A 27,209-nucleotide genomic window follows, 5' to 3' on the forward strand; every position below is an offset into this window, starting at 1 on the left:
ATAATACTTATTAACGTACTAGTTTTTCACAATTAAAATAATTAATTTTACGAAAAGTTTTGACTTACATGGGGCAAAAATCCCCATTCGGGAGATAAATCCATGCGGGGATAAATTCCCCGCAAAGGCTCGGTTATCGGGCCGGGACGGGACGGGGATGGTCATGATTTTGTCCCTGCAGGCCGGGGATGGTCATGAGAAAAATTGTCGCCCGCGGGGATGGTCCTCGGAGAGGGTAACAGGGACGGCCCCGGGGCATGGGGTCCTCAGCCCCGGCCCCGACCCAGCCCACGCCCATCTCTAAATCTGACAATGATTAGATATGGCAAGAGACGTTTCTAGGAAATATGCAAATCTTCTTCTTCTTCTTCCTCTATTTTTTTATTTTTTGGGTGACTGGAGTGTTCGGCCTAGCTTGCATACACTTCAACTAATACCCGAGGCCCTGAAGTTGACAGCTAGGTAAACCTCCAGTGGCCACCTCTATTAGCAATAGAGGTGAATCGAACTCATGACCTCTTAAGTAATACCCCAAGAGTCGCTATTTAATCACTTGGCCACCCAAGGGTGGTTAGTATGCAAATCTTCCCCATGAGTTAAACAGATCAAATGATGACAAAAGGTCTACATGGCCGAGTTACAATGAATCATCGTAGAAGCTTTCACCATATAACGATTTTGCCACAGCTTTTTTTATGGACATATAACTTTGGACTTTGTATGCTTCATGTTATAATGAGAATTAATTGTAACCTTGGACGCATTAATTGATTCGGAGTAGTGTTTAGCGTTGAAGTTTGAATATTAATCTTAAAGGTTGGCTCTCATATGTAAACGATATCCAATGTGGTTTGGAGTTATATAGAGCAAGACATCATAAAGAAAAAGAGTGGCACTGATCATTACTAATTTGCTTCTGTTTATAATACATTAAGATTACAACTTCTACATTGGGAAATGAAGACGTGAACTACCAACAACATATATAGAGGCGCCATCCTCAACAAGACATAATTAATTTGTAGCAGATCGATAAATTTGCCTGAGTTGCTTTGTCACATCAATCATCGTTGGTCTTTCTTCTGGTGTGTTTAGACATCGAAAGATAAGATCTATAAAGGCCTGCAACTGCTGCTCTTTCCCGGGATATGATCCTTCTCCGGTAATAATAGGATCTACTATCTCATTAAATGTATTGTTGTCAACATGTTTCTTCACGTAGGTAGCCCAAAAATATTCAACTGTAATATCATCTCCAATGTGGTTAACCATACAGTCTATTAACATTGTAAAATGTTCATCTTCTCCCAAAAGATGACGGATTTTCTGTCCAGTGAAAAGCTCAAGTAGTACTACACCAAAACTGTAAACATCGCACTTCTCGTCACATTCATTTGTATAAAAGTACTCTGGTGCAATGTAATCCACTGTCCCAATTAGGGGATCATTTTTTATGTGGGTTTCACCTTCTGGAATAGGAGCTGATAATGAAAAATTATAGAGTTTGGAAGCATAATGTTCATCTAACAAGATATTTGATGGCTTGATGTCTCTAAAAACAATTGGTCTGGGGAGTCCAAAGTGAATATATGCCACTGCATTAGCGATTTCCATTGCAATCTTCAACCTATGCCTCCATAGTAAAGGCTCAGAATTGAGTTCATGACGGCGGTGAATATGATCATCAAGAGAGTAATTTTCTACCCATTCAAAAACTAGAATGGGAGTTTCAGTCTCCAAGCAGCATCCGATGAACTTCAAAATATTTTTGTGGCTTATTTTTGATGCAAATGCAATGTTGTTAAAGCAAAAGTCTTGTACCGAGTAGAGCGTTTGAGGCTCTATATACTTCATAACTAAAATAGGGCGATCTAGGAAGCCTTTGTAAAACTTAAGGTGACCATCATGGCCTGGTATAAGTTTCTGTATCTGGTAGTTCTTCGTTGCCATCTTGAGCTCTTCAATGGAGAAACTTCTAATTGGATTTTGTTTACCATTAGACGAGGTAATCAACTTCTCTAATAAAATTGCGCCATTCCTTAAGAATGGTTTGTCATCTACCTTTTTCTTATCCTTTCTTCTGCTGAAAAACCAATTCATTCTAACCTGTTCATAATTCCATGAAATACTTTTTCACCTTTACAACTATGGAACAAGTGAAGCATATGTAAATTAAAAAAAAAAAAAAATTGTAAATATTGTCATTGCTTATAAGAAACAACTGAGAAAAAAGGATGTTAATTAAATTACCTGCGGATGGCCGACCCTTTCACAATCGACGGAGCTGGAGAGGCATGAATTTGATCAGATAACTTGTCGATAAAATCTGAAGCAGAACAAATATATAAAACAGAAAGGTGGATTTTTTAATATAGTAGAGATGGTATGGAAGTCCTGCCGATCAACCATGACATATTCAAAGTGATAAAAAGTAGTTGGTTAATAACCAAGCGTTGAAATGAGCAAGCTTTACAAGACTTAAGGACTTTGAAATTTCCATTTTTTCTGAAGTTCTAAGTCAAAGTCTTGACACATTTGGCACTTTAAACAAATGAACATCAGTTAATAAAAAACAATTGTGATACTATATATATATATATATATTTTAGAAGTTCTAGTCTTACAAAAACAAATACAAAGGGAGCATACAAAGACAATCCCCACCTTTCATCTTCATGATTTCTCTTTCTCTCTCTTTCTCTTTTTCCGTTTTTTCTTTGTTTTTTTCTTCACTTTGTAGGCTTCTTTATATAAGTCTTTGTAAGGATAAAGTTATTCTATATTTTTTAGGTATCAGGGTTGTCCAATCTCACATTGGAGCTTACTTAATTCTTAGGGTTACGAAACACCCTATAAGTCCAATAGACCAAGATAATTGTACAAACGTGATAGATATCTCAACTATGACTCGAACACAATACCCTATGGGTATAACTAATTCCAGTGGCTAAAGAGTTTATCATCCTGTCACAAGAGAAGAGGTATCGTGATACTATAATAAATATGTCAGAGTTAAATTTGTCCCATATTGCTCAATTGGTAAATTGTTATACACATATATATGGTTAGACTCCTTCCTCATTTGAACTAGTTTTTGGGGGTGAGTTATAGTGTTTTATCCAACAGTTTGAGGTTCTGCCTTACTCAATTATTGCAAAAGTCTCCTTAAATAAATGAGTGAGGTTTAATCAATAGAGGAAAAACAAACTAAACTATAGATTTTTTTTTGAGTGGGATCAGCTGCCCCCACTCATTTGTATATGGGTCCTTATTACAACTCTACCTCTCTCCTCTAACCCCATTATTAAGGAGCCACATAAATGAATTCTGTTAAAACAGTTTTGGGTAGTTGACAAACAGTCAATCCATGATAAATATTGATGATCTGGTAAATGATCAGAAAGCACAATAACCCACTTCTTTTGGTCCTGTAATTTCATAAATTCTGCTGGAGATTTTAAGATCTGATCAATAAATTCCAATTTCAGATCTTTCTTAGCTGCTTAACCTGAGCAAATTAAACTTATAATAATAAATGTTGGTCATGACTTAAAGCTTGCAATTCATTCAACTCTTCAACGCTCATATTTCACCACACCTCCTATTATTTACAGTATATATGTTAATATTTTGATGATCAAACATCTAATCTGTTAGAAACTAAACATGGTGTCAATGTGGCTGCCGGAAATGTGAAAAGGATGAAGCAATTCACCATACTTGAAATATGTCGGTGAGACAAGTTCAAGATTCCTATGGCATTAGCACCATTTCTCATGCCAAATTAATTACTCACACACAGCATGGAAAATCAATATAATTAAGGGACAGTATTATCATATGCATAAGACAATGTTTTCCTCGCATTTTTTTAGTAAGTCACTGTACAAATGATTCAGCTGCTTCCTTCATCCTTTGACTCAATGATTTCATAAGCTTCCCCATCAACAATCTGTTCCTCTGTTTCCATCTCATCAAGGGCTTGGGCACCAAGACTTTCATTGTTAGTAGTACTAACTAATTTATCATGAATATGTCCTACGGATTCACTCCTTTTTTTGAGTAATTTCAAAAACTCCTCTGCTGCTTCCATATCTCCCTGTTGTCTTGAATACTCATGACATGCTGCCAAAGTAAATTGGTTGGGCTTCCACCCTGGTTGACTTACCAAGATTGCTCTCTTCATAGTCTCCACTGACTTTGCCATCTGACCATGAACATGGTATCCTGTTGCCAGACGATCCCATAAGGTTGATTCAGGCACCTTTCCACTCTCTATAAGCCTGTTTACATATGCTTCAGCCTTTCTCAAAAGACCCTTTCTGCAATAACCACTGATAACAATATTTGGTACCCGAACATCAAAAACTGTATCTGCAGATTCCCACTCCTCCAAGATCTTCTCTGCACCATCAATGTCGTCCAATTTCATCAGAGAGCTTATAATGCACACATAGCCTGAGTTGTAGACTTTTCCCATATTCTTATACAAATTCCATATACGATACACTTCATGTTTATTACCAGTAGAAGCATATACAGTAATCAGAACTTCATAAGCAAACTGTCTCATTCTACTTCTACCAGTAATTAGAGGCTCTGACCTCTTCAGCATTGTCCAACTCTTTTCAATTAAGCCAGCTTTCAAGTACCAATTAGCTGCAACAGTATATGCATTCCAATTCATTTTGAAATCACAAGCAACTTTCATCTGCTGCATTATACCAGATATACCAGATTGCTTAAGCGATCCATCGTATTCAGAACACTTTTTTAGTCATCTCCACCTACAATCGGTGCTACTATCCTCAATTATCAAGAAAATATTCAACAAATTTTACCTCGTTCAACTTACATTACATCAAACACAACCCAACAACCTAAATAATTAAATCAAAATCATAACCCAAACCCAATCCATAACTAAATCTTTGTAAATCAAAATATAAAATGAAAGGGGAAGATACACATACCTGGACAAAATGTCAGGAGGAGGAGGAGGAGAATCTATGGCAGAGAAAATGTTAATGGCGGAGGAAGAAGATAGTGTTATGGCGGGAAGAAGAATATGTATAGGAAAGAGGAAGAAGAAGGTGTAGAGGAAGAAGAAGATACAGAGGAAGAAGAAGATGTAGACAAAGCTTAGAATAAACAGCAACCAGGGAGGGATGCGTTAATGGCGGGAGGAAGAAGAAGAAGATGTTATGTTTGGGTTTGTTTGCAAGAATTTTAGGTTTGTGGGGACATATTATAATTTTTAAAAGATTACACAATATTTCATTAATCTTAATTAAGCCATGATTAATGTTTAATTGTTATTAGTTTGTCTTAATAAAAAATAAGGCCATTTAGTAAAGACTAAAAAACTACATGACCTTTTAGTTAAATTCAAGATCAATATGATGCAAGCTTTACAAGACTTAAAGACTATGAAATTTCCATTTTTTCTGAAATTCTAAGTCCACTCTTGACACATTTGGCACGTTAAACAAATAAACATCAGGTACCTATATATATAGGCACCTGAATTATTCAATTCCACGATGGAGTCTACCTAATCCGTTGGGTCACAGAACACGGTAATTAGATAAATATGATAGATACTTCTATTGTGACTTAAACACAAGACCTCTTAGGTATAGTTAACTTCAGTGGCTAAAGAGTTTATTATCTGACCATAAGAGGAGAGGTATTGTGATACTATATTAAATATGCCAGAAGTTAAATTTGTCTCATATTGTCAAGTTGGTGGACGATTAAAGTATGTATATGTAGTTGGACTCATTCCTCCTTTACACTAGTTTTTGGGGGTGAGTTATAGTGCTTTATCCAATAGTTTGAGTAATGCCTTATTCAATTATAGCAAAAGTCTCCTTAAATAAATGAGCGAGGTTAAATCAATAAATATTAATACAAATGTTGTCCAATTAATAGAGAAAAAACAAACTAAGCTACAGATTTTTTTTTGAGCTGGGTTAGCTGCCCCCACTCATTTGTATGTGGGTCCCTTATATCAATTCTGCCTCTCTCCTTTTAACCCCATTATTAAGGAGCCACATAAATGAATTCTGTGTTAAAAATAGGTTGAAGTCTTGGGGTTTTAATGTTTTGGGTAATTGACAAAACACCCAATCCATGATAAATAATTTCAAAGTAGGCCAGTTCTTATTTGTATGTAGACTCTAGAAAACAACCAAAACCAACAAGGGATGAATGGTCTCACAGTATGGGCTCCTAAATGAAGCCCAAACCAACCTTTCTTGACTTGTCTCATGGTTGACCAAGAAGACTTCCATATTTCTAAGAAACTGTATGTATGTTCACGTTCTTTTATTTTGCTTCACATTTTATATGCAACTGTGAGCTGCAGAGCTTTCTATATCAAACTATCTGCTCTTGCTCGAAGGTACATATCTTCTTCAATTATCAGTTTTTATTTCTTAATATGTCTATCTGCACGTGAATTTGCTTTCATTAATTGTTGCCTTTCATTCATTTGCTAATATTAATCTTCCTTCCAAATTGTTTTTGAGAATGGTGGCAATATTATAGTTGACTTTCAGGCTTGAAACAAAGTAAATTTCCAGAAGATGAAAATATTGATGATCTGGTACATGATCAGAAAGCACAATAACCTACTTCTTTTGGTCCTGTAATTTCATAAATTCTGCTGGAGATTTTAACATCTGATAAATAAATTCCAATTTCAGATCTTTCTTGGCTACTTAACTTGAGCAAATTAAATTTACATTTTTTTTTTTTTTTCACATGAGGCAATGATCCTGATCTGATTTAAATCTTTACTGACATTAAAGTACAGCATATAGTGGATCAATTTCCTATTTTGTTCTTAACATACTTGATGTTCATCAGAAAAGGAAAATAGTGAAACTATTTGATGAATTGTGGATAGGTTCGATGAGTTGTTTTCTGAGGACAAGGAAGCATCAGGAAGATGATGGTGAACGAAATATTTTGAAGAATGGTGAAATTTTACTAAGAGTGTTGATTACCTCCTTTAATGGTAAACGGAATCCAATCCGTGCTTTCTCTGCTGAAGAACTCAAGACAGCAACAGGCAACTACGACACTGGAAATGTTATTACAGATGATTACAACTATAGACTATACAAAGGTTTCCTGAAGGATGGCCCTATTTCTGTTATGAAGCTTGACAAATACAGAGCTGCATATCGAGACTCTATTAATAGTATTTGTTGATGCGTGATTTTGACACTAACTAATCGACACGTACATAACGTTGATTGGTCAAGAGACGCACGTGATTATGAATGAAATGTAGAGTAAATGCAACAATGAGAGCTTTTTAAAGTGGTTCGAATGCTAAGGTAGAAAATCCTACGTCCACTGATAGTTTGTATTAGAATCGTGGGTCAGGTCGCAATAGCGGACTGACTTACAAATAATTGGGGAAAAGTAAATACAAAAGTATAATGATAAGAGAGAGAGAAAGCTAGTTCAGAGTGCAAGAAGGCCGAATCCCTTTAATGAAAAGATCTTTCCTTTTTATAGTGAGATGAGTGCAGATAACCATTATTAAATCCGTGGGTTGGTGCGAATGTCAGGACTAAATCCGACTTTATGTCACATTGCCCACCTTCTAAGCTGATTTTACGTGATTTGGAGCAGGGAAATGGACACGTGGGAGCTCCACGACGCCTTGCATGCCTGACGTGTGCTTACCGTTCTGACGAAAGCAGGTCAACCCCATCACGTGATTTCCCACGTCAGCCCTTGATTTCCCAGGCATAACAGTATTGTATTTGCATCACAGATGAGTCATAAAAATATTTTGAAGTTGATTGGGTGTTGCTTAGAGACTGAAACTCCCATTCTAGTGTTCGAATTTGCAGAGTATGGTACTCTTTACTATCGTATTTTCCGTCCTCTTGAACACCATTTTGAGCCATTACTATTGACACATAGATTAAAGATTGCAATGGAGATTGCTAATGCAATCGCATATCTCCATGTTCGATTTCCTTGGCCCGTTGTGTCTAGAATGATCAAAGCAAGCTACTTTGTATTCCAAGAACAATATGTTGCCAAATTTTTGATTTTTCACTGTCTGCTTTGATTCCAGAAGGTGAACCTCACATCCAAACTGATAGAATTGAAGGGACGTATGGATATATGGCACCTGAGTACGCATTATATGGTATATTTAGTGAAAAAAGTGATGTTTTTAGTTTTGGTGTTTTGCTGTTCGAGCTCTTGACTGGAAACATGATATCTAATATTCTTCAAGATGAACCGGACGGTTGCTTTCATTTTGAAAAGCTTATGAAGAAATATATTGAAGAGGGGTTTCATAAGATGGTAGATCCCATAATTCTTGGAGAGGAACCTTATTCTGGAAAAGGCCTGCAATTGCACGTCCTTGCAGAGCTCGTCTTAAAATGTGTCTCTGAATCAGCAGAAGAAAGGCCGACAATGATTGATGTGGCAAAACAGCTCAGGCAAATGTATCGCCTCTCCTAGTTATCATAGTTCAAAAAAGTGATTTAACAATTTCCATTTATGCTTCTATGTAAGTTTTCAGGATGTACACATTTCTGTTATATTGATCTTGCCCATATGTAAAAACTCTCTGAACTCATCTATTTTAGTCTTAAATCCATCTATGAAACCCTTTCAGTACTCATGATTAACTGGGGAACATATTAGGCAAAAAATTGAGAATAGAAAAGCACATAAAAACTGATCCTTTATACAAAATCTGCACACATTGACATGATGTTCACCAAAGCAAATTGTACCTTATTTGTGGTGCAATTACAATGTTGTTAGAACAGTACTCATTTGTCCTGCTTCCTACAAACTTCATAACAGAGATCAGAAGATTCTGCAATTCTGCAGGGAACCTTCATACATCGTCAACTTCTTATGTTGCAAATTGTTTGTTGCTCTCTTGAGCTCATCAGCAGAAACCAGTACTAAATGGATTATATCTACTATTAAAAGAAGCAATCAACTTCTGAAAATTGAACTCATCTAACCAGTTCACAAATCCCTGATAACTTCAGTACTTCTGATTAACTAGCTAGGAGCATAAAAAGCCACATTAACTATCATTTTAACTGGACAACTGATACATTTGCTTAAGTTGTTTTGCCACATCAATCATTGTCGGTCTGTCTTCAGCTGATTCACAAACACTTTTAAGAATAAGCTCTGTCAAAACTTGTAATAGCTTCTCTTTTATAGGACATGATTTGTCTCTAAGAAGGATGGGATCTACTACCTCCACAAACCTACCATCTTCAATGAATTTCATCACATGATTCAATAACAAATAATCAGCTCCATTTTTGCTGCGCGAAGGATCATAAACTGTTGGTCCTGTCAAAAGCTCAAGAAGTAAAATTCCAAAACTATAAACATTATATTTCTCAGTGCAATCACATGTAATCATGTACTTTAGATCCTAATTAATAAATATGTGTTTTATATGTGTATTTATGTATTTTATAAGGACTATCGAATTATATATATATAATATGAATACTCGTATAACTCACGAATTATTGAAAAAAAAAAAAAAAAAAAACTGGGTGAGAATGAAAGAGGAAGTGCGTGTTTTCGTGGTTTTGAGGAGATTAAGAATAGTAAAAGGATGCCTTTCAAACATGGAAGGCCTGCACATGTGGCAGTTGAAGTGAGGCTCCAAGAGACAAAACTTTAACCCAACATGTTCAGCCATAGTGCCATGTGGCAACTATGGCCCCACATGTAATGCCCTCAACATGGGAAAAAGTAAAACTAAAATTATAATATATTTTTATTCTTGATTCTCTGCTATTTTTTTTTTAATAATTTTTTTTTTGAACTTTCTCAATGATTTTGAAGGATAAGTTAAAAAAATATTATTTTAAATAATTATTTTTTATTTAAAAATATGTTTTTGTTATAGTAATTGATAGGTTTAATAATGGGATAATTCTGGTTAAGCATTGCTATAAGTAGATTGCTTTAATTGCTAGAATTTTCTATTTTAAACACTAAAATTTCAGTCCTTTTTATAGTAGTATTCTATTTGCTTAATCTTTTATTTTCTTTTCCTAATAAGATCTGAAGTAATAATATCATGGATAGCACGTTTGAGACATGGAAGCAAATAGAGTAAATCGAATAAAAAAAAAGAAATTTATTTGCAATTTAATTTGATTGGACTGATTGGTGGGTGTCGAATCCAACAAATAATAAAATTCTCACTCTAAAAAAAATACAAATTGTAACAGTGATGAGCAAGGTTGTATCTAAAGAGATTGGGTAGATTTATTTTAATGAAAATTAAAGTAAAGAAAATGGGGTTTTGAAATTTCGAAGTGAAATAAAAAGAAAGCAATTATAATCAACTAAAAATTAAGGAGAAATCAATATCAAGCAAATATCCAACCGAAGGTTTAATTTCAGAATTGGTTCAGAGAATTGATCACAGATACAAGGATAAAATCTTCGATTCTTCACTAAATTGGTTATGGTTATTAACAAGTTCTAACAACCTATCTCTCCTTACTTTCTCGATAACCAAAACAAGCTCTTGATTATTTTCCTTATTAATAAACAACCCTAAACAAGCTCTTAGGATTTAATCTATCGACAACATTAATAATTAGAGAGACTACCAATTCTAGCCAATAAATACACAAGCTCGATTCATTTAGACTAGATTATCTATCTTCATAACATAAATCGAAAATCTCTCTATAATCAACTATGTTATTTTACCACTAATATTAGAACATTTAAACAATTACGGATTTAAAGTTCTAAATGACAATTTATTAACCTGATAATTGAACAACGGGCCCTTTGCATCAATCAATCAAGACAATAATTGTTAATAAACATAGAAGATATATAAATAGTGAAGAAATAAAAAAATACTGAAAATTAATTAGATCTCACAATTCTTGAAGAACCAAAACTTCAATTATCCCTCAGTTGGAAGAAAAGTATTTAGCTACTCATAATTAAAAGAACGCCTAAAGAAAAGAGAAGAGAGAGAGAGAGAGGAGATAGATCCCTTTTTCTAGTGAATAATCTCCCTATTTATAACTCCATCTAATAATAGTTACCCTATCTAGATCAGGAAACTAATTAAAAGCAAATCTTATCTTAATAAGGAGTCTTAGCAAATCCTAGAGATTAAGAATGCGTAAATAAATCTTTCCAGCTGTCATACATATCTTTTTCTCCAACAAATTCGTAACCCTAGGTCAAAAACCTCGGATCCAGTAAGGCGCGCCCACGCTCTATCTGCTAACTGCTTTTGTGAACATTCTGGGAAAACAGGACGTGCCCACGCTTTAAGCAAAATCCGCTTCTGGATTGTATCTCTTTTTGAGCTCTGATTTTTTTCTCTCCAAATCTCTTGATTTTGAATTCAATTTGATTTAACTCCTTAATCTACTGTACAAAATATGAAACATAATCAAAATCCAAGATTTAAGCATTTATAACCATTAAAACGTGAGGAAATATAAAAAATATATAGATATTATGAATTCTTATCACTGATACATCTCAGAAGATCTTATTTGATATTGCATCCAGTTGACCATTATTTAAAAACTTCTTCCCAACAAAATATAGTAAAATCATATTGCCACCCCTAAGCTTTCATGCATTTGACTTTGAATTTTGGTTTTGTTATGACTTATGTGTTTGGTTTGACACTATTGTTGAATTTTGGCTAAATATTGTGTTTGAGTCTGGAGACTATAATTTGAATATCAGTTATATATAATGTATTTGTGTTATTGGTTAATTGAATACTTTGCATTTGAAATGCTACATTGATTTTAACCAGGTAGTCCATAAAAGTGTTAAAACTAAGATTGATATTGCCGTATTTTTCAAAACGTATTATTGACAACGCACCGTATTAAACCCATATATACCTGTATCGTATTTTTCCCGTATCCGAATTTTATGACTGAATTTTTATAAACGTATTTTTTACCGTTTGCTGTATTATACCTATAAAATTCACATACCCTTTTTTTGCCGTACCCGTATTTACTAACTAGGCTCTGGAGCAATATATCCCACTGTTCCTGCCACCGCATCATTTATGTGGGTTTCACCTTCCGGAATAGTCAGAGAAAGTGAAAATCAAACAGTTTGGCAACGTAATTTTCGTTGAGAAAGATTCTTGATGGTTTGATATTTCAAAACACAATAGGCCTGGGGAATCCAAAATGGAGATAGCCAGATAGGCAACTGCATTAGCTATCACCATTGCAATTTTGAGCCTTTGTGACTACTAAAGGCTCAAAATGGGGTTGATGGTAAATATGATCAGCAAGAGTGCTAAACTGCACAGGTTCAAAAACCAGAATGGGAATTCGAGTCTCTAAAGCATCCAATCAACTTCAAAACATTTGTGCAGATACTCATCCGCGATGAAAATACAATGTTATTGAAACAATCTTCACATTCATCCAGAATGTCATTGAACTTCACAATAGCTATTGTGTGGTCCTTTAGAGCACCTTTGTACAATTTATAGACATATCCATCTCTTATAACTTTTTGTAGGTCATAGTTGTCTGTTGCATTCTTGAGCTCGTTAGCAGAGAAACCGTGAATAAGATTACATTTACCATTACAAGAGGCAATCAACCTTTCCAGTAAAATTTGGCCATTCTTCATCAAGAATACTCATTCATCTGTGTTTTGTAAGTTCTTTCTTTTCCTCAAACAGGAAATCATCTATATCCTGTATAAAACCCCAATAAATATATTAATTTATACATATAAAACTGGCTATAGTTCAAACTGTTTCATCTGTTTGCAAGGAAATTAACGGATTCTTCTCAACCAAGATCACTGTCGAATGTGAAGAAAAGGGAAAATATGCTAACTACATTATAAGAGTTCATACATAGCAGTTACAGTAAATATTTACATCAATCAGGCTAAAAGGTTTATGTAGCTGTTAATGGCTAATTCAAGTATTGACATGAAGAAAACAGAACAATGAATTTGAGAGAACTCCGCAATTGGCACTTACATATATATAAAAAAATAAACTGAATCTGAAGCTGATTTTACATAACTAGAAGCGATGTTTCTTGGAAGTAGGGAGGTCTTGTATATCAGTCAACTATATATGATTTAATTACTAAATGTAGTCTACTTTTCATAGTCATGGAATTTTCAAAGTTGGCTCCGGGAAATTTTTGCCCAGTGGATTGTTGACTAAGCTTTTAGTGATGTGGAGTTGCATAGAAAATCAATTGTAAATGACACAAACTAAAATCAATCAAAAGTTGCACTTGCTATCATGGGAAATTTAGACAAGATATTGTATAACAAGCTGCATATACATATTAAATTTGCATGCCTGAACGATACATTTGTCTGAGTTGTTATGCCACATCTATCATTCTTGGCCTTTCTTCTGCTGATTCAGAAAGACATTTAAAGGCAAGCTCTGTGAAAACTCGTAATTATTGTTCTTTTCTAGGAAACGATACGGCTCAAACAATTACAGGATCTTCTATCTTATTAACACTACTCTGTTCGAAATACTTATCCACACATTCCCATAACGGATGTTTATCACTAGTTTTAAGACGTGAGAGATAAGTAATCCTTTGTCCGGTAAAAAGTACGAGCAATAATGCTCTAAAACTATAAACATCACTTTTCTCGTTGCAATGACCTGTAGTGAGGTACTCCAACGCAACAAGTCCAAATTCTCCCATCACACTATCTTTAACGTGGGTTTCACCTTCTGGATTAGACTTGGATAGTGAAAAATCGAACAGTATCGTGACATATTGTTCATGGAATAAGATACTCAAGGGTTTGATATTTCGAAAAACGATAGGCCTAGCAAATCCAACACGGAGATATGCGACTGCATTAGCTATATCCATTGCAATCTTCAATCTATGTGTTAACAATAAAGGCTAAAAATGGAATTGATAAGGACGATAAATTTGATCAGCAAGAGAACCATACTCTATAGGTTCAAAAACCAGAGTGGGAATTTGAGTATCCAAGCAAGATCCCATCAATTTCAAAACATTTTTATGAATCATTTGTGATGCAAATACAATATTGTTAAAACAATCTTTCGGTGTATCCGCGGATTCATACTTCATGACAGTAATTTGGCGCTCCTCCAGAAAACCCTTGTACAATTGGTAATCAACTTCTGTGTGTCGTAGTTGTTTGTTGCTAATTTGAGATCTTCAACAGAGAAACTGCGAAGTGGATTACATTTTCCATTAAAAGAGTGTCAACTTTCTTAGTAAAATTTCACCGTTCCTCATCATAAATGTTGTCTCCTCAGGTACCTTCTCTGAATGCATGAATTTTCTCAAGTATGAACTCATAGGATCGACCCACCAAATCCTGAAATGCTTTGAATATATATATATATATATATATATTCTTAAAGGTTGGCTTTCATATGTAAACGATAACCAATGTGGTTTGGAGTTATATAGAGCAAGACATCATAAAGAAAAAGAGTGGCACTGATCATTACTAATTGGCTTCTGTTTATAATACATTAAGATTACAACTTCTACGTTGGGAAATGAAGACGTGAACTACCAACAACATATATAGAGCGCCATCCTCAACAAGACATAATTAATTTGTAGCAGATCGATAAATTTGCTTGAGTTGCTTTGCCACATCAATCATCGTTGGTCTTTCTTCTGGTGTGTTTAGACATCGAAAGATAAGATCTATAAAGGCCTGCAACTGCTGCTCTTTCCCGGGATATGATCCTTCTCCGGTAATAATAGGATCTACTATCTCATTAAATGTATTGTTGTCAATATGTTTCTTCACGTAGGTAGCCCAAAAATATCGAACTGTAATATTATCTCCGATATGCTTCACCATACAGTCCATTAATATTGTAAAATGCTCATCTTCTCCCACAAGACGGCGGATTTTCTGTCCAGTGAAAAGCTCAAGTAGTACTATACCGAAACTATAAACATCGCACTTCTCATCACATTCATTTGTACGAAAGCACTCTGGTGCAATGTAATCCACTGTCCCAATTAGGGGATCATTTTTTATGTGGGTTTCACCTTCTGGAATAGGAGCTGATAATGAAAAATTATTGAGTTTGGAAACAAAATGTTCATCTAACAAGATATTTGAAGGCTTGATGTCTCTAAAAACAATTGGTCTGGGGAGTCCAAAGTGAATATATGCCACTGCATTAGCGATTTCCATTGCAATCTTCAACCTATGCCTCCATAGTAAAGGCTCAGAATTGAGTTCATGACGGCGGTGAATATGATCATCAAGAGAGTAATTTTCTACCCATTCAAAAACTAGAATGGGAATTTCAGTCTCCAAGCAGCATCCGATGAACTTCAAAATATTTTTGTGGCTTATTTTTGATGCAAATACAATGTTGTTAAAGCAAAAGTTTTGTACAGAATATTGTGTTTGAGGCTCTATATACTTCATAACAAAAATAAGGCGATCTAGGAAGCCTTTGTAAAACTTAAGGTGATAAGCATGACCTGGTATAAGTTTCTGTATCTGGTAGTTATTCGTTGCCCTCTTGAGCTCTTCAATGGAGAAACTTCTAATTGGATTTTGTTTACCATTAGACGAGGTAATCAACTTCTCTAATAAAATTGCGCCATTCCTTAAGAATGGTTTGCCATCTACCTTTTTCTTATCCTTCTGCTGAAAAACCAATTCATTCTAACCTGTTCATAATTCCATAAAATACTTTTTCACTTTTACAACTATGGAACAAGTGAAGCATATGTAAATTAAAAAAAAAAAAATTGTAAATATTGTCATTGCTCATAAGAAACAACTGAGGATGTTAAATTACCAGCGGATGGCCGGACCTTTCACAATCGACGGAGCTGGAGAGGCTTGAGTTTGATCAGATAACTTGTCGATAAAATCTGAAGCAGAACAAATATATAAAACAGAGAGGTGGATTTTTTATTATGGCAGAGGTGGTATGGAAGTCTTGCCGATCAACCATGACATATTCAAAGGGATAAAAGTAGTTGGTTAACAGTTAAAAGATAGATCTCAACCAAGATCACTGTCTAATGTGAAGAAAAGAGAAAACATTTGCTATACAGTTACAGTAAATTTTTACATCAGTCGGTGGGAAAAGTTCATGTACCTGTTAATGACCAATTCATGTGTTGAGATGAAGAAAACTGAGGAATGATTTGAGACAGCTCCAAGATTGACGCTTACACATAAAAAGATGAACCTGAAGCTGATTTTATATAACCAGAGATCTGGTTGTTTCTTGGAAATATAGAAGTCTTATAGTCAACATTTTAAAAAGTCATGGAAATTTCTGGGATTGACTTCACTCATGGTTGACTAGAAGAATTCCATACCTCTGATGGAGGCACAAAAAATCTACTACGATTTTTCATAAATACCCTTTTAGACAGTTAAAATAAAATTTGTGTAAGTTACAATTCTTGAAGATGGGTTTGATAAGATAGTGGATCTCATTATTCTTGGAGATGGACCATATTCTGGGAATAAGCTGCAAATGCAAGCCCTTGCAGAGCTAACCTTAAAATGGATAGCTGTCTCAGAAGAAGAAAAGCCAACAGTGATTGATGTGGCAAAGCAGCTCGGGCAAATGTATAGGCTCACTGAAGTGAGATAGTTTAAACTTGTTCTATGTAATTTAAGGATGTACACCTTTCTTACACCTTTCTTGTTTATTGATCTTTCTCATATATTATGACTCTCTATACATTGATGTGAGTTGTTTGTTACTATCTTCTTCAGCGATAAACCACTTACTAGATTAGATTTTTTGCATTAGCAATCTCCATTGCAACATTTTACCTATCTTTCAATAGTAAAGGCTCAAAATGGGGTTGATGACGACCATAAAACGATCAGCAAGAGTACCATTTCTCACAGATTCAGAAACAAGATGGGAGTTCAGTCTTTAAGCAATATCCAATCAAATTCAAACATTTTTGGCCTATTTGTGATGCAAATACAAGTGTGTAGAAATCAGATGATTCTGCAGTGTAACAACTGCTGTAAATAGTACAATGCAGCATAATAATAAGAAGATGGGCCCAAAACTTTCTTTTTATTATATGTAATAAGTTTTTATACACAAAGAGCATATTTACAAAATGCCATTTAACAAGACAAAACAAGGGAAACAGTGTAGCTATGCTCCTTGCTTGCCGACGCCCCTCCGACTGCATCATCACCTAGTTCCTGCACCCACAAAGGAAAAGACGGGGTGAGCATAGAATAATGTCAGTAAGTAAACCCTTATCTGTCTATCTGTATGTAATTCTTAATTCTTTCCTCACACTTTCTATTGCTTCTATTAAACGTCATGGCCTCTTACGGAGGTACGCCGGATGGCGTTCACACAGCACCATCTCGCTCTTCGTGACTGTCGGGTGGAGTTCACACAGCACCAACCCGCTCTTAGTGACTCGAGTGGGGATCACGAAGACCTACCCGGTTTTCGTAACTATCGGGTGGAGACCACAAAGCACCTACCCGTCCTCATGACTTTGGGTGACGATCACAAAGCGTAACGTCCTTCGTCTCAATAACGTGGGTGATGATTACAAAGCATCAACCCTTCTAATAACTAACGGGTGACGATCACAAAGCATCCACCCGTTTCTAAACTCTTCTCATTCATTACTCTAGCACTTCTCATTCTCCCTACCCTTAGAGTAGTTGCATTCACAAAGTTCTCTACTCATAGAGCAAATGCCTACACAAAGTTTCTACTCTTTCTTAAGTCATTTCTCAATACACAAGTAATGTCTAGGATGGTTCATCTCACTAAGCACTTATGAAATGCCAAAATGCAATGTTGCAAGAATTAAGGTTCACTACTCATACTCAACCTCTATTAGGCATTTCATCAAACAACTCAAGTGCATAATAAAACTCTATATAACAATAATTTCATGTCTTTCTCTAACCATCCAAAATGGGAAAAACTCCCTCACGTAGCCATAATATCCTGCCAAAGAATAACACTTCCAAAAAGGATTTCTCAATATCCTTCAATTCCATCTAAACTACATCTCCAACCCATATCTCACTTCTCACAATTGAAGTGCATGAACAACCACAAGCAATAATATCATTAGAACTCATTAACATAGCATATAACATACATACATAATTGCTATGAAAACCTCATCAAGAAAATTCTCAAATCTCAACTTGGGTTGGGGTTTAATACCTTGTGATGGAGAGATCTCACTAGCACTTCCTTTCTCTTGGTTTGCTTGATTTCTCTACCTTAAACAATTCAACCAAAGGCCCTTAATATTCAAAAACACTCAATTTCACAAACTTCACATCCAAAGCAAGAATCCTACTTAGGATGCCTTAGATTGCTTCCTCCAAATTACTCCAAAGCCCTCCTAAAAACCTTGAAGAAATGAAAGAGAAATTGAGAGGAAGTAAGAAAGGAGAGTGGGGCGGGAGAAGAAAATGAAGGGTTTGCAATGACTTGATTCCTTTTAACACACTTTATGCACAAGCCTTCCATTTTGCCCTTACTCTTCCTTAGGAACTCCATCTATATCTTTGATTCATTACAAACACACCCCCACATTAACATAATCTCCATGAAAAATCCTTTCAATTTACTCCCCACTTTTCCTACTAATTAGGGGTAGAATGGTCAAATTTCCCTTAGGGAAGAAAATATCTAAACTTAACAAACATTTTGGTTGGCACGTCGCTGCGGCGAGGAAGCTTCTGTCGCTGCGGCGAAACTATCCAACGGCTTCCGTGGCTTCAACACCTCTTCGCCCCGGCGAAGATTATTCTTCGGCCCGGCGAAGCCTGAAACACAATTTCTTCATTTTCAACCAATTTCAAGGCAAGTGTTCAACCTATCACTCAAAGGCCAACAAACAATAATACTAATGAATCAACTAAAAAAGAGCAAAAGAAGTAGCATTAACTGCGTACCTCAAGGGGGCGTACATGCAGGAAACCTACATACATTGTCAACTTCTTATGTGCAAATTGTTTGTTGCTCTATTGAGCTCATCAGCAGAAACCAGTAGAATGGATATATCTAATATAAAAGAAGTAATCAACTTCTGGAAATTGAATCATCTAACAGTTCACAAATCCCTGATACAATAACTTCAGCTTCTAATAACTAGCTAGGAACAGAAAAAGGCACATTAAATATCATTTTAACTGGACAATTGATACATTTGCTTAAGTTGTTTTGCCACATCAATCATTGTTGGTCTATTCAGCGATTCCCAAACACATTTAAGAATAAGCTCTGTCAAAGCTTATAATAGCTTCTCTTTATAGGACATGATTTGTCTCAAGAAGGATGGGATCTACTACCTCCTCAAACCTACCATCTTCAATGAATTTCATACATGATCAAAACCAATAATCAGCCTCCATTTTTGCTGCGCAAAGTCATATATGTGTGCCTGTCAAAAGCTCAAGAAGTATATACCAAAACTATAAACATCGCATTTCTCATTGCAATCACCTGTAATCATGTACCCTGGAGCAATATATCGCCACTGTTCCTGCTACGCCATCATTTATGTGGGTTTCACCTTCGGAATAGTCACAGAAAGTGAAAAATCAAACAGCTTGGCAACATAATTTTCATTGAGAAAGATTCTTGATGGTTTGATATTTCGAAAACAATAGGCCTGGGGAATCCAAGTGGAGATATGCAACTGCATTAGCTTCCCCATTGCAATTTTGAGCCTTTGTGACAATACTGGAGGCTCAAAATGGGGTTGATGGTATATATGATCAGCAAGAGCGCCAAACTGCAAAGGTTCAAAAACCAGAGGGAATTCTAGTCTCTAAACAACACCCAATCAACTTCAAAACATTTTGCAGATACTCATCCGCGATGAAAATACAATGTTATTGAAACAATCTTCGCAACCATCCATAATGTCATTGAACTTCATAATAGAAACTGTGCGGTCCTGCAGAACACCCTTATACAATCTATAGATATCCATCTCTTATAACTTTCTGCAGGGCATAGTTGTCTATTGCATTCTTGAGCTCGTAAGCAGAGAAACCGCGAATAAGATCACATTTACCATTACAAGAAGTAATAACTTCCATAAAATTTGGCCATTCTTCATCAAGAATACTGTTCACTGGTTTTGCAACTTCTTTCTTTTCCTCAGACACGAGTCATCTATAACCTGTCTAAACCCCAAAAATTATTAATTTATACACATAAAACTGGTTATAGTTCTAACGTTTTCATCTGTTGCAAGGAAATTACAGATTCTTCTCAACCAAGATCACTGTCTAATGTAAAGAAAAGGGAAAATATGCTACTACGTATATGAATTCACACAGCAGTTACAGAATATTTACTCAGTCAGGCTAAAGTGTTATGTACCTGTTAATGGCTAATTCAAGTATAGAGATGAAGAAAACAGAACAATGAATTTGAGAGAACTCCGCAATTGGCACTTACATATATATATATATATAAACAAACTGAATCTGAAGCTGATTTTACATGACTAGAAGCGGTGTTTCTTGGAAGTAAGGAGGTCTTGTATATCAGTCAACCACAATGATTAATTATTAATGAAAGTAAATTTATACACAGATAGACATACTAAGGAAAGCAGCAGATAAAGAGAATATGCACCTGCGGGTGATTGAACAAGAATCAACCAAAGAAAAGCTTGGAGGCGATTTTGAGACAAAGCTCTCTGCAATTGACACTTAAATATAAAATTTGAAGCAGATTAATGAATGTACATATTATAACCAGAAGTGTAGTTTCTGTCACAAGTATGGATGCCTTCCTTGTCAACCACGAAATGTAGCATGTAGTCTACATATTTATAAAAAGTGGGAGAAAAGTTGGCTTCCAGGAAATTTCCATCATCGATATTGATCCTGTGGCTCAAAGGAGTCAAACATGGTGGCCTAAAGAAAACAATTACTAAGAGTGAATGTGCTAGTATTTGCATGGTTTTAATTGTGAATATTATATAAGGGTAAAGTATAATATGACTTATAGTTTGAAACTATAATGATGGAGAGAAGACCCTTGTACAATTCTTAATAACTTCATATAAGACTTCCTGAAATAATAAGGCCTTTGAACATGTAAAATTTAAAGTGAAACTGTATCAAACACTGGAAAGATCCACAGACAAATCATTGATAAGTACATAAAACTTGAGAAACTATCCTAATCATGAATACAAAGTTAGACACATAAGCAGCAGCAACAGCACCAGCTAGATACATTTGCCTTGTGTTAGCCACATCCATCATTGTTGGCCTATCTTCTGCTATTCTGCTGATACATTCGAAAATTAGTAGGTACATTGTTCTCTTTCTCAGGATTCGATCCATCTCCACAAATTCAGGATTTACATTTGAATATGTTTCTTACATAATCCAACATTATGCAATCATCCTTCCTCGCAAGACGAGCAAGATCAAGGATTTTATGTCAGTCAAAAGCTCAAGTAGCAATGCGCCAAAACATATAACATCGCATTCTATTAATCAAATGGAGCATAATACTCAGGGGCAACAAACCCGATTGTACCCATCACTACATCATCTTTATGTGGGTTTCACCTTCTGGAATTGATTCGCTCACCGAAAAGTCGAAGAGTTTGGCAACATATTGTTCATCCAACAAGATATGTGATGGATTTATATCTTTAAAAACGACTGGCCTGGGGAAGCCAATGTGAAGATTTGTAAGCATTGGCAATTTGCGTGGCTATTTTTAACCTATGCTTCAACAACAAAAGGATCAACCTGGAGTTTATGATCAGGATTATGGATAAGATCGGCAAGAGTGCCATATTGTACAGATTCAAACACTAGAATGGGAATTTCGGTCTTAAGCAACATCCGATCAACTTCAAAACATTTTGTGGCGTATTTGTGACACAATACAATGTTGTTGAAACAATATTGGTACCCTGTACTTCCTTCAAACTTCAAGACAAAACTGGACGATTCTGAAGAAAACTTTTGAACAATTTATGGAATCTGCCATATGTTACAATTTTTGAAAGTCGTAGTTGTTTGTTGCTATCTTGAGCTCACTAGCAGAAAAACCCTAACTGGTTATATTTACCATTACAAGAGGTAATCAACATTTCTAAAAACTTTTCCCCATTCTTCAAAAGATTTTGTTGTGTACCTGTCCTCACAGTTTCTTCTTCTTCCGAAAATCCAGCCACTCAAACTATTCACAAATTGAAAAATAAACAAATGAAGTGATGCCTATACAAGACTTCTTAGCCAGGCGGGAAAAGATTGAATTCTGGTAAGGTAAACCACCGCAGAAAGATCAAGATATGTAAATTACATACCTGCAGACGGCCAATTCCGGCAGTAAAGAGAACGTTGGCTAGCTAGGCTTGAGTTTGAGAGAGATTAATGGACTTATAATATGCAAAATCTGAAGCAGAAAGAACATAACATATAAAGAAAGAAACTTGGATTACATAGCTTCTTACTAAGAGGTACAGAAGTCTTCCCCTGTCAACCATCAGTTATGTGATCTAAGTCTACCTTTTCATGCAGAGTCATGATCAGTACAGTTCCCATCAGTTATAATAATATAATTTTATCCAATAAAATAAAAATAATAAGTGTTTAGATCAGAGAAAAATATTTTTTAATTATAATAATAGTTAAAAATAATAATATAAAAGATGCAAATCATAAAATTAAGAAAAAAAAAATGTTAAAACAAAATAAATAGGTGTATTTTATTAGATAAATTATTTGTTTACTCTATCCCTTTGTTTCCCATGTTCAATTATCATGTGACAAAAAAAAAAAAAAAACCTCATTTGTTTTTTTTTTATATTTCATCAAGTTTTAGAGCATTTTCAACTTTACCCCTCCATTTAACTTACATATTACGCTAACAGTGGTTAGTTTTTTTCGTTGAAAATGTCTCTATATTATAACGTTTATGCTTATAATATCACTTGTTTTATACCCATTACTTTTTTATGAAAGGAAAGAAGAGTATATAGAAGCCATATATACATTTTATATATATGTAATTGGAGGGGACAAACTAAAAAATATTTCAAATTAGATAATGATAAATAGACCTCTAAAGTCTAAACAAGGCTTTAAAACCCGACCCGGGGAGTGACCCCGATTAGGTCACTGGGTCACCAGGTTGACTGATTGAACCGGTTCAATCGTCGAGTTAAATCGTGATATCATCATGCTGATGTCAACGTAATGACGTAATTCTCGCATCAACATGACATGTTAAAAAAATAAAATAATAAAAAAGTTGTTCAACCGCTGGGTTGAACCAACGGTTCGTAACAAAAGTCTAACTGCTGTTCAAATTGGTTCATTTGAAAATTCTGATTTTTTAGTCGAACCGACCCGGCTCGATCATCGGTTCCTGGTTCAACCAGTTGAACCAATAGGGCTGGGTCGGGTTTTAAAACCATGCCCCTAAATCCTTTTTTTTTAGTTAAAAACATAATTGGTTTCATGTATAATATTTCAGGTAATTGCATTCATATCCAAGCAGGCAATTGAACATATGAAATTAATTTTAAAAGGAATACTACTCAAACCCCCAACTCAAACTTAAACCTTGTGTTTTTGGGTAAACCTCAGCCCCTTACTTTTATGTGTTATTTCTGTTTAGTCTTTAATTTTTTATTAATGAAAAGAATTATCTGTCTATATAAAGATAAATACTTATAATTTTTGATAGAGTTAAAAGAGATTGACACCGTGAAATGTTATGCAATAACAAACTCTTCTCAGGTTTTTAAAATAACAATATTTTCTGTTGTTTTTATTCTGTTAGAATCTTCACTATTATAAGTTAATAAATATTTAATAAAAAATTGCATTCCTATCGTATATTTTAATACTTAAAACTAAACGGCGGTTTAAAAAAATATCAAATTTTAAAGTAAAAAAATTTGTTATCTTGTAATATTTTTAGACATAGATTTGTTATCATGGGTTGTATCCTCCTTAAATTATACTATAAACTACTAACCGATCTAAGATCACTCCAATGGACATAACTAATCACTCGAATGGTTGGAAAACGTTTTGAAATGGTGGAAGCATATTATAAATTAATATGTGCGTGCAACAAGTTTCTTCAACGGGACTCGATCGATGGCAGGAATTCTGAACTTCCCTGTAAATGTTGTATTCCTTCATCTAGTTTTTATATTTTCCGCAGCCGTCGGTCCGGAGGCTTCAGAATCCATAGGATTTACCCTCAGGGTCATCCCAGCTGACTCCCCGGAGTCCCCAATTTATCATGGCAATCTCACACAACCTGAAAGAATGGAAAAACTGGCAAAAATCTCCCTGGTTAGACATCAAATATTACATAATCCGCGTTCGACTGCATCACAGAATGATGGTTTCGACGATGAAAAGTATGTAACGCCTCTAATTACTCAGGCTTACTACTATGTAGCGGAGATTAACATCGGAATGCCATCTCAAAAAGTGTTTTTAGTGGTTGACACCATTGCCGGACTGATTTGGACTCAGTGTGAGCCTTGCACTTTTGGTTTTTGGGGATGTCATCCACAGGAGGCTCCCCTTTTCGATCCGAAAAAATCCGCCAGTTATGCCAGGCTTTCCTGCACGGACCGCCTTTGTCCTATTAATAAAGGAAATATGGATAACAAGTTCTTCAAATGTAAAAACAACAATTGCTCCTACGAAATTTACTATGGATATCGCGGTGTTATAAAGGGGATCACAGAGGGAATTGCATCCACAGACTCATTCACTTTCACGAATGACACAAAAGATACTGTAGATCTTGGTCTTGTCTTCGGCTGCTCTACTTATACCCACAATCTCCCAATTTTTATTAACAAATATAATAAGATTACCGGGATCCTGGGATTAAACTTTTCGCCACTGTCACTCTACAAGCAATTGTTTTACAAAATCGGTGGCAAATTCTCTTATTGTATTGCTTCTCTCGAAGACCCCCTTGGAGCCTTTCAAACTCATAACTTGAGGTTCGGGGATCAAGTTAAAATACCTTCGAAACCTATCCCAACGACGCAGTACATTGTACTGGCTGACTCTGATGTTTGTTTCCTGGATGTTGTTGATATAAGTGTTGGACCTATTCGCTTAATGTTGCCAGAGGGTATGTTCGACGCCGCGAAGGGTAGAGGAATGATCCTGGACCCAGCATCTCCGCTAACTGTTCTCAGGCTTGATGTTTACCTGTTGCTGATCGCTGGACTGAAGGCATACTATGATGCTCAGGGAATGATTCAAGTGCCTCTCAAAAATAACCCTACACATTTTCAGCTTTGTTACTTTATCAGACCGACCATTCATCCAACCTTGACCTTCCATTTCCGGGGAGCAGACTTCGTAGTGAGATCTTCATATGTGACTGTTCTTTACTTAGATGTGGGTGCTTTCTGTGTAGCATTGCTTCCAGGACTGGGAGGTCACTCTAATCTGGGCGCATTTCATATGCAAAACATACGCATCATTCATAATGGGTACAACAGATCAATCCAGTTTTATAACACTGATTGTGGTGCTGATCGTTTTTAGAATGTTCAGATTCTTGACGTTTGTTAGTATTTGTATTGCCATGTTCATATTCCCCATAAAATGGCTTAATCCTAACTGTTGTATTCTAACTAATGTTTTTATGTTATAATCTTAAAAACATGTATAACAAATTTGGTTTTTCACAATTTAATTTGCAAGTAGGATTCTTTCTTAATTATTGAGTACATGGGCATCCCAGTGGACCGCAAAAATATCGTGGATTTATCATTTATCTCTTACCCATCTTAAATAGTGGATCTTAGAACGCATCCCTTTCAATTGGAACCTACCTCATATAGTGTGTAAAAGAAAAATCACAGTATCTTGACATATATATTGCATCCGTGTAGAAACCCTAATCAAGAATGAAAATCTGAAAACAAAAACAGTATCCTCTGTTTTCAATAGCTCTGCAGTGAAGCAAATCTTATTTTGAAAGTATTTTATTTGACTTTATTAAATAAAATCAACTGCATTATATATAAAGACACATACACTTCAGAAATTACACCAACACAATGCACTAGAGAAAATCCACAAACAATAAGATGGTTGCTGCTCCTGATAAAATTAGACTAAGTTCAGAATTTTTTTTTTTTGACATTGAAGGTCCAACATGGAGATATGCAATTGAATTAGCTATCTCCATAGCAATCTTTAACCTTTGCATCAATAGTAAAGCCTCGACATCGGGTTGACAACCATAAATAATCTGCTCAAGATTCCCATACGAAAAAGATACAGTTATCGAAGATTATATACCGAATTCATGCATCGAATAACATGGTAAAATCCTGACCGTCGATTAATATTAAGTTAAAATTAATCAATAGTTAGGATTTTGTCACGTCATTCGGTGCATAAATTCGGTACACTACTTCAGTGACTGTAGCATTACTCATTCCCATATTCAACATATTCAAAAATTAGAATGGGAATTCTGGTCCCAAAGCAACATCCAATCAACTTCAAAACATTTTTTGTGAGAACTAATTTGTGATGCAAACACAACGGGTGCGTTTGGTTCATTATTTTGGATAGGATTTTAGGAATAATATTGAATAGTTTGATAGGATTATGATTACGAGAATATGATTTGCAGAATATGTGTTTGATAGAGTATTTTGACCTTGATATTTGTGTTGAATATTTGATTAATATATTTTTTTATAAATGATTTATTAATATAATATTTTGTTGCATTTTGTTAAAATAATGTATTATTATATATATAAAACTTATCAAGTTATATTTTAATAATATTAAATATTTTATTAGTAATTTTGTCACTCGTAGATATTAAAAAACAAAAACTTATATTAATTTCAAGTACTAGTCCAACTATTTAAAAACATCACATTAATACATATATGACAAAAGTACTAATTATCAACCCTTACAATCATTATTACACGTATACTTCATTAACAACTATGACATGGTCCACTATGCTGCTCACAATGCATTCATTATGTTATCACATCCAGTCGTCATGTTGTCTATAATACTTGTTGCGGTTAACTCGGTCCTTCTCCATTTCGGCCATATTCTGCCCCGTTTTGACGATCACAATATGCTTACTCATTACCCGTACTATTATTGGT

The 27,209-nt window shown here is 35.1% G+C and overlaps 5 protein-coding genes and 2 pseudogenes across 6 annotated transcripts; 2 read left to right on the forward strand and 5 right to left on the reverse strand.

Moving 5' to 3' along the window:
• Window positions 1-919: 919 nt before the first annotated feature.
• On the reverse strand, window positions 920-16,655 carry LOC116118861 (non-functional pseudokinase ZED1-like). Of its 2 annotated transcripts, XM_031404823.1 has the most exons (3): window positions 16,163-16,655; window positions 15,857-15,932; window positions 920-2,106 (listed from the first exon to the last, which is right to left on the reverse strand). In XM_031404823.1, exon 3 carries the CDS (start codon window positions 2,098-2,100, stop codon window positions 1,015-1,017), a length of 1,086 nt encoding a protein of 361 aa, XP_031260683.1. In that variant the 5' UTR covers window positions 2,101-2,106; window positions 15,857-15,932; window positions 16,163-16,655; the 3' UTR covers window positions 920-1,014. The 2 variants fall into 2 exon arrangements, with proteins under 2 accessions (XP_031260683.1, XP_031260684.1); XM_031404824.1 differs by having other exon boundaries at window positions 15,857-16,655.
• LOC116118833 (pentatricopeptide repeat-containing protein At2g20710, mitochondrial-like) lies at window positions 3,896-4,720 on the reverse strand. Its single transcript, XM_031404789.1, has one exon. It carries the CDS (start codon window positions 4,718-4,720, stop codon window positions 3,896-3,898), a length of 825 nt encoding a protein of 274 aa, XP_031260649.1.
• Window positions 6,323-8,685, forward strand: LOC116118834 (annotated as a pseudogene).
• On the reverse strand, window positions 9,098-12,741 carry LOC116118835 (annotated as a pseudogene).
• On the reverse strand, window positions 13,512-13,913 carry LOC116118836 (probable serine/threonine-protein kinase PBL8). Its single transcript, XM_031404791.1, has one exon. The coding sequence runs from the start codon at window positions 13,911-13,913 to the stop codon at window positions 13,512-13,514; it is 402 nt and encodes a 133-aa protein (XP_031260651.1).
• LOC116118837 (non-functional pseudokinase ZED1-like) lies at window positions 14,638-21,312 on the reverse strand. The gene is made up of 4 exons (XM_031404792.1): window positions 21,244-21,312; window positions 19,602-19,823; window positions 19,413-19,469; window positions 14,638-15,702 (listed from the first exon to the last, which is right to left on the reverse strand). Exons 1-4 carry the CDS (start codon window positions 21,310-21,312, stop codon window positions 14,638-14,640), a joined length of 1,413 nt encoding a protein of 470 aa, XP_031260652.1.
• Window positions 21,313-24,180: 2,868 nt separating this feature from the next.
• LOC116118838 (aspartic proteinase CDR1-like) lies at window positions 24,181-25,605 on the forward strand. Its single transcript, XM_031404793.1, has one exon. It carries the CDS (start codon window positions 24,181-24,183, stop codon window positions 25,603-25,605), a length of 1,425 nt encoding a protein of 474 aa, XP_031260653.1.
• The last annotated feature ends 1,604 nt before the right edge of the window (window positions 25,606-27,209 follow it).

This window comes from Pistacia vera, unplaced genomic scaffold (assembly GCF_008641045.1).
Source record: "Pistacia vera cultivar Batoury unplaced genomic scaffold, PisVer_v2 Contig860, whole genome shotgun sequence".
NCBI lineage: Eukaryota > Viridiplantae > Streptophyta > Magnoliopsida > Sapindales > Anacardiaceae > Pistacia > Pistacia vera.

What these genes read in the sequence shown, in the direction of transcription:
- LOC116118833 (XM_031404789.1), bottom strand. Translation starts at nt 4,720, where the DNA reads ATGCAGCAGATGAAAGTTGCTTGTGATTTCAAAATGAATTGGAATGCA.
- LOC116118861 (XM_031404823.1), bottom strand. Translation starts at nt 2,100, where the DNA reads ATGAATTGGTTTTTCAGCAGAAGAAAGGATAAGAAAAAGGTAGATGAC.
- LOC116118837 (XM_031404792.1), bottom strand. Translation starts at nt 21,312, where the DNA reads ATGGATGTGGCTAACACAAGGCAAATGTATCTAGCTGGTGCTGTTGCT. An exon ending in CTGCTTATGTGTCTAACTTT is followed by an intron (nt 19,824 to 21,243) that starts GTATTCATGATT and finishes GAACCTTTGCAG; the next exon opens with TTTGGCGCTCTTGCTGATCA. An exon ending in TGATTATTGGTTTTGATCAT is followed by an intron (nt 15,703 to 19,412) that starts GTATGAAATTCA and finishes TTGGTTTTTCAG; the next exon opens with CAGAAGGATAAGAAAAAGGT.
- LOC116118836 (XM_031404791.1), bottom strand. Translation starts at nt 13,913, where the DNA reads ATGGATATAGCTAATGCAGTCGCATATCTCCGTGTTGGATTTGCTAGG.
- LOC116118838 (XM_031404793.1), top strand. Translation starts at nt 24,181, where the DNA reads ATGGCAGGAATTCTGAACTTCCCTGTAAATGTTGTATTCCTTCATCTA.